This window comes from Rhinolophus sinicus, chromosome 12 (genome assembly GCF_057876585.1).
Source record: "Rhinolophus sinicus isolate RSI-liver-muscle chromosome 12, RSI-T2T, whole genome shotgun sequence".
NCBI classification, from domain to species: Eukaryota; Metazoa; Chordata; class Mammalia; order Chiroptera; family Rhinolophidae; genus Rhinolophus; species Rhinolophus sinicus.
This window is the reverse complement of record NC_142512.1, coordinates 57,674,511-57,681,739: the sequence shown is the minus strand read 5'-3', so window position 1 is coordinate 57,681,739 and position 7,229 is coordinate 57,674,511. Positions and strand designations below refer to the sequence as shown.

Genomic DNA, 7,229 nt, shown 5'->3' with positions numbered 1-7,229 from the left:
GTCAGGCTGCCACTCGAGCCCCTGCAGACCCCGCCCGAGGGGCACCTTCAAATAACCACACAGCACTGACCCAAAATGCAGCTGCCACGATCCAAAACCATGAGTCCATGATCGGCCGTCACTAGCACGCCGGGGCGCCCCTTCCCGTGTACCAGTAGATTCTGGCAAAGAACAAACACAGGAAAGCCCTGCCTTCTGGCAGGATGCAGACCCACACCTCAGAGGCTGAGTTCCAGGACCCACCGCCTGTCACCTATAGACATGCTCTCGCCTCACATTTTACACACGCGACAACGCAGACCTCCTATGTCCAGGGCCCCAAGACTGTGACGGCATGTGCTTCACAGCTCGCCCAAGTGCCAGGGGTCATCTCACAACAGGCAGAGAACCACGGACAGCTCCTGACTGCCCAGCCCTCCTGCCGCAGTGCAGCCTGGGAGATGCTCACTGAGGAGGGGGCTCTCGGGGGCCGAGGCCAGCACTGCCCACAGACTCCCGCCAAAGCCCTGTGTGCGCCTGCAGCTGAAGACTGAACCCCACCCCTCCGAGTGCATGTCCTCCAAAGGTGACACCCAACACCCACAGCCACAGAAACCAGGGCGGGCCTCTGTGTCCCTCTAAAAGGCTGGGCGCTTGGTGACCAAAACCAGTCGTGCTGCTCTGTCAACCGTCCGAGCGCTCTGCACTCACGTAGGACGCAATGTAAGAGCTGTAAGCTTCTAACCTATACACACAAAAAGTGATAAACCCTCAAAACGTTACATTTAAAATCACCGTATGACCCAGCAACCCCTCCGAGAAACAGACCTAAGAGAAACGAGAACAAGGACTCAGAGACGTGTGCACCACTGTGCACAGCAGCACTGCTCACAAGAGTCAAAAGAGGGAAGGGACCAAGTGTCCACTGACAGACGGACAGACACAGACAGACGGACAGACACTGACAGACGGACGGACACTGACAGACGGACAGACACAGACAGTCAGACAGACACAGACAGTCAGACAGACACAGACAGACGGACAGACACTGACAGACGGACACAGACAGACGGACAGACACTGACAGACGGACAGACACTGACAGACGGACAGACACAGACAGACGGACAGACACTGACAGACGGACAGACACAGACAGTCGGACAGACACAGACAGACGGACAGACACTGACAGACGGACACAGACAGACGGACAGACACTGACAGACGGACACAGACAGACGGACAGACACTGACAGACGGACAGACACAGACAGACGGACAGACACTGACAGACAGACAGACACAGACAGACGGACAGACACAGACAGTCGGACAGACACAGACAGACGGACAGACACTGACAGACGGACACAGACAGACGGACAGACACTGACAGACGGACAGACACAGACAGACGCACAGACACTGACAGACGGACAGACACAGACAGTGGTCTGCGCGACCAAAGGGGCATTTGGCCACAAGAAGGACTGAAGCTCCGACGCCTGCTGCAGCTTGTTAACCTTCAAGGCAATGTGCCGAGTGAAAGAAGTCAGACACAGAAGGACAGATACTGTCCAGCTCCTCTTACGAGAGTCCCTACAGGCACACAGAGCAGTGGGCCCCAGGGCGGGGGGAGAAGAATGGGGAGGTCTAATGGGGACAGGGTTTCTATGGGATTGTAAAAAGTTGGAAATAGTGATAATAGTTGTACAACACCGCAAATGTAGTTAATGCCACCGAATTGTATAGACATAGCTAACATGGAAAAATTTTGTTATGTATTCTACAATGAATAATGAGGTATGCCAAAACCATTGAACTGTACACTGTAAATAGGTGAACTGTATATCAAGCGAATTATATCAAAAAGTTAAAATATGTTTTAAAGGTCCCTTGAATTAACATTGAAATTTTTCAAACTGCTGACAAGGACCTTTCTAAATAGTCTTCCCAATGGCCCATGGCAAACTACACCCCATCACAGGTTTTAACCTTCAACCAAAACACCACACCCCACAGAGAGGGAGAGCAGGGCGGATATGAAATGACACTAGCACATATTCACTCACGGAGAAAAACATTTTAACACAGAAAAAACAGAAAAAGGACTCCACACACAAGGTTCGAGATGTTGTGTTACGGTCTTTACTTTTCTTTCAGACTGGAATCTTCAACAGCTCAAAACTACACAAATGTTAAAAATCAGTAAAGCACACGGTTATCAGAACGAGAAGTGCCAGGACCGCGTCAGGAATACTAGAGAGTGGGGCCCCTCCCAGGCGCAGCTGTTCCCGTGGGAACGAAGGCACACGGGCTGGGCCTGTGGGGAGTAACGTGGTCAGGAGAGGCAAAAATGCTCAAAGAGCTAAAGGAAACCAAGCGAATGATGTTGGAACAGAATGTCAACAAAGAGATAGGAACTATAAAAAGAGACCATATAGAAATCCTGGAACTCAAAAGTACAATAACTGAAATGAAACATTCAGTGGAGGATGTAACAGCAGACTTGAGCAGGCAGAAGAATCAGTGACCTTGAAGACAGAGCAATTGAAATGCTCCAGTCAGAGGAGACGGGGAAAAAAACGGATGAAGACAAGCTATGAATGTTAGCCTGTCACCCCCGGAGCCTGCTCTAAGATGAAATCGCTGCCACCCAGCCTGGTGCTGTATGCTTCCCAGGCAGGAGACAGCAGAGCTTCCCACCCCCACCAGGCACAGGAAGGGCACCACCAGGCAGGAGGTGGCCGGACAGTCCAGCAAGGATCGTGGGCCCACTTATCCCACATTATGACCCTACTTTTTAAGCAAGAGCTGGACACTTTTCATTTCTTACACCAACACCCATATACTCCAACTCTGCCTGTGATCAGTGGACACTGCCAACACCATAAGATATGATGGACCTAATAAAAAAATTAAAAATACACCTGAACCTAATACAATTTAAAAATTGAAAGAAAAAAAAAAACAGAAAGCGACGCCGGGCCTCACACACCAGCCAGTCCCCGGCAGGACAAGCAGAAAGAAGGCTCAGCCCCCTGAAGTCACACTGCAGTGGGCGCCGCCTGCCAGGGCTTGGTCTCAGCCCAGGACATACTCGCACACCCAGCCTCTCACAGGCTCTCACTCACAGACCCCTATTTTCACAAGTAAATGTGTACGTCACTTTCTTAGGATGGAATAAAGATTAGCTAAAACCACAGGAGCGACCCTCCGTAACCTTGGCAACGATTTCTTCGATGGGACACCAGAAGCACAGGCGACAGAGGTCCAGCTGGACCGAATCACAATTTCAACCTGGTGCATAAAATGGTGCCACCGAGAAGGTGAAAAGACAACTACAAGATGGAAGAAAATACCTGCACGTCATGTACTTGGTAAGAGACTTCTGTCCAGAATAAAGAACTCTTATAAGAATAAAAAGGCAACCTGATTTTTTAAAAAACCAAAGGACTTGAATAGACATTTCTCCAAGGAAGAAATCCAAATGGACAACAGCACAAGAAAACATGCTCAACGTCATCAGTCATCAGGAAACGCAAACCAAACCACAGTGAGAGAGATGCCACCTCACACTCCCTGGGACGGCTGGGATCAAAAGACGGAGAAAGAGGAGCGAAGGTGGGGACACTGGAGCCGTGAGACACTGCTGGTGGGATGTAAAGTGACACAACCATTTTAGAAAACAGTTTTGCAATTCCTCAAAAGGTCAGACTGCCAGGTGTGTACCCACGAGGACTGAGTTGTATGTGCACACAGAAACTACACAAAGGTCTCCAGCGGCATGACTGGCCACATGCCCATCAGCTAGCAAGTGGCTACATAAACAGGTGCCCCTGCAGCGAGGCAAGCGCAGCCGTCAGAGGGGTAAGCACTGCCGCCATACGCCACAGCATGACGAGCACTGAAACATCACACGCGTCAGAGAAGCCAGGCATGAAAGACACCGTTGTACATTCCAGTTTTAGGAAACGTCCAGAAAAGGCCCACTGAGGCAGCATTTCAGCAGCTGGGGCTGGGCGTGCTGAGAATACACGGGAGTGACCGCTCCCAAGCACAGGGTTTCCTTGTGGGACAAGGAGAATATTCCGAAATCAGGTCACCATGGTGGTGGCACACCGCTGTCAACATACAACAAATCACCAAGTTGCACATTAAATGGGCAAACATCCTGGTATATAAACTGTGTCTCAACCAAGCTAGGAAAATAGGCAGAGTCAAATCATGGGGCCTGCAGCTGTCCTCTGGTCACGGCGCCCAGCGCACCCACAGCGGTGCTGGTGGGCAAGACGCACGTGTCTGCACAAGCGTCTCCGTCCTGCACAGCAGTCACCTCCCTGGTGACACATCTGTGGTGACACATCTGTGGTGACACATCTGTGGTGACACACGCCATCCTTTGCAATATCCTCTCCTCCTGCCCAGAGGCACTGGTGGCCACATCCAGGGAAGGCCCACGGCCACACTTCCTCAGGCCCCCACCCACCCCTCGCCGGGGGGAGCCTTGTTCCCAGGGGACCATGACATCACTCCAGGTGAGAACCACGGCAGCAGTGCACATGTTCTGAACAGGCCACAGCACCCCACCAGGGTGAAAACTGGTTCTGGATGACAAGGAAACCACAGACGTCACAGTGGCTCATGCCCCCAATCCGAATATATAGTGTATCTGTGGCATCGGATTGCACAGCAGGGAGAAGTAGCATGTAGGAAATCAGAAGGACCGACAGGAGTGTGTTCTCTCCTGCACACACTCACGCTATCAGTGAGGGCAGAGGCGTGTCGTGTGCTCACGGCAGGCCATGCTGGGAGACACCCCACGTGCTGCAAACAGCCTGACTGCTGAGCGAACATGCAGTACTCACCATCCGCGAGTCGAGAAGGGAGCAGCAGGCCTCTTCTGCCCAGTTCTGCCAGCGCCAGACACCCTCCATGCCAGGCGTTGTCCGTCTCCTGAAAACTGAGAGCACACAGGACGCCTGAGACCACAGTGCTTTCCTCCAGTGCCCGGTGGGCCGGCCCAGGTGCCTCACTAAACCTGTCAGCCAGTTTGAAGACACCAGCTGGCTGAGGTTTCCCTGAAGACAACAGCCCTGCTCAGTCTTCTCCAGACCTCCCATCGTGAAGCGGGTCCTGTGCTGGGCCCACGCACTGCCCCGACGGCCGTCCGCATGCGTCGGCTGGACCCCAGGCCCGACACACATTCCCACCACAGATGCATGCTCGGTGGCTACACACCCAGCGCCTGCCCAAGAAATTGAAGCTCTGGGGACACCCTGGTTCTATCAAGTACCGTTAGAGTCTCTGGGACAAGGGGTGGAGTTGACAGGAAAAGAACAGAATGAATGGCACTGAGAGAATTTTGTCTGCACTATTTGAAATACAGACTCCCAATAAACAATGGTAATGCCAGTTAACCAAGTCATGAATAAAATTTTATATTTGACAATGACTTTCCTGGTGTGGTTTGGAAGCTCTGTTATTTAAAGGTGCAACTCTGGCATTTAATTAGTGACAGTAACTGTTTCTTAGATGGATGAGGGTTGTTCTGAGACTTCCCACAATTGGCCGCCAATGTAAACATGGAAGTATGCTTCAACAAGACCAAGTGTAAAGCTCTTTCCTAGTCTAAATAAACTAATTCGATGGCGAAAACATGTTTAGGAAAACCAGCTCAACTGCACTAGGAGCTGGCAACACGTACGAGAACATTCAGACGGGAGGGGGCCCCAGCCCTGCGTCCACTCAGCAGCCGGGGCGGGAGCCTCCCATGTGCCTGGCCCGCTCTGGGCCCTCGGACATGGACTGACTGACACGGACAAAAGCTGCCCCTCGGACCTCGCCTGGTGACACGATTCCGACTATCATTTAAGTAAGTGACAGCTGTTTTATTAAATGTCAGTCCCAAAGGCTGGACGACCATTTCCACAATCCAACAGTGGCACGTTGTATACTATAGGGTTTCAACCAGACAGAGATGCTGTAAGCACTTCATCAAGTTGCCTGTTTCCTGTTTCCTGGAACAATCGCCAGCTATACCAGTGCTTTTCTCCGGACTGAACGCGGGCACTACAACTGGCCCACAGCTGTACTCTGTCCCTGAGCCGGTCCCAGCCTCTCTGTCGGAGCTGCCCATGTCCCCACTCTGAGCCCCCAGCCCTCCCAGGACTGCCCTGGGGCTGGGCAGGAAGCCGCCCTGAGCCCCTGGCGGAGTGCTGGCTCTGCCTGGGATGCTGGAGTTGGTGTCCTGTGTGTCTTGTCCACGTCTGCTCGTGCAGGTTGGGCCTTGGAGGTGGTGAGTGGGGCTAAGTCTGTAGAGAGGGTGCCTTTTTCTCACGGTGAAGTCCCCGCGCTGCACGCCACACAAACGGGAAACAGAGCAGGGAGTGAAATCAGTCCCGGGAGCAGGTGTGCTTACAGCTGATGGAACTGATGTCCTGTTTCCAACCCATTTCACGTGTCCCAGGGGGACACAAAGGAGGGACGAGTCGGAGCAGAAGCTGTGCCCTGTGCCCAGCCATCTCCTGTTCCCGACTGCAGTTAACCCCTCCCGTGCCACGCTGCACAATCAGGGGCTTCGAGCCCGTGCTGTGCAGGGGGCGCCCAGGGCCAGGCCTCTTCCTTCGATGCCGTCATTGCTCTGACTGGCTGGCCCTGGGAGTTGAGGGCGGGAAGGCTGTTTTCCACCCTCCACAACCCACTACGAAAATCCGAGTCCACTGAAACGGCAAAGGCAAGGATGCGTCTGGAGACTGAGGACAGAAGCTGGACGGAAACTGCCAGGCTGGAGGAAGGACCACACAGCTGGGCACACAAGTTCAGTGCACTCCGCCAACATGTGTGGGGGGAGGGGCTCGGGCAACGGCCGGGCCTGGAGCCCACCTCACAGACGAGGGTGACGCAGGAGGGTCACCACAGTGCAGGTACCAAGGAGGGAGAGAGGGAGTTTGGTGAAAAGAGAGCTCCCCACAACCAGGGGGTATGAGCGGAAAAGAGAACAGAAGAAAGTACGTGAGACAGACAGCCCAGCCCTGGGTGACAAGGCCAGAGAACAGGCCAGAGGACGCTGGGCTCCAGGCCCTTCCCACCTCACCAAGCCCCATCTCTAAGCTCTGCCCTCTCCCAAGACCCGGATGCTCCACGGCGGCTATGCCAACGGCTGGCCCCTCAGTGGCCACCTCTGTGCCCAGTGGGGTCCCGGCGTCATGGGCATGTCCACCACTACACCAGCAGGCAGGACC

At 53.5% G+C, this 7,229-nt stretch overlaps 1 protein-coding gene across 1 annotated transcript in view; it reads right to left on the bottom strand.

Annotated features, from left to right (window-relative positions):
- Positions 1–7,229, bottom strand: part of TBCD (tubulin folding cofactor D) — a 135,282-nt gene that overhangs the window by 96,443 nt on the left and 31,610 nt on the right. The window contains exon 13 of the mRNA XM_074319596.2: positions 4,854–4,948. Coding sequence (XP_074175697.2) covers positions 4,854–4,948 — 95 coding nt within the window. The remainder of the gene's footprint in view (positions 1–4,853; positions 4,949–7,229) is intronic.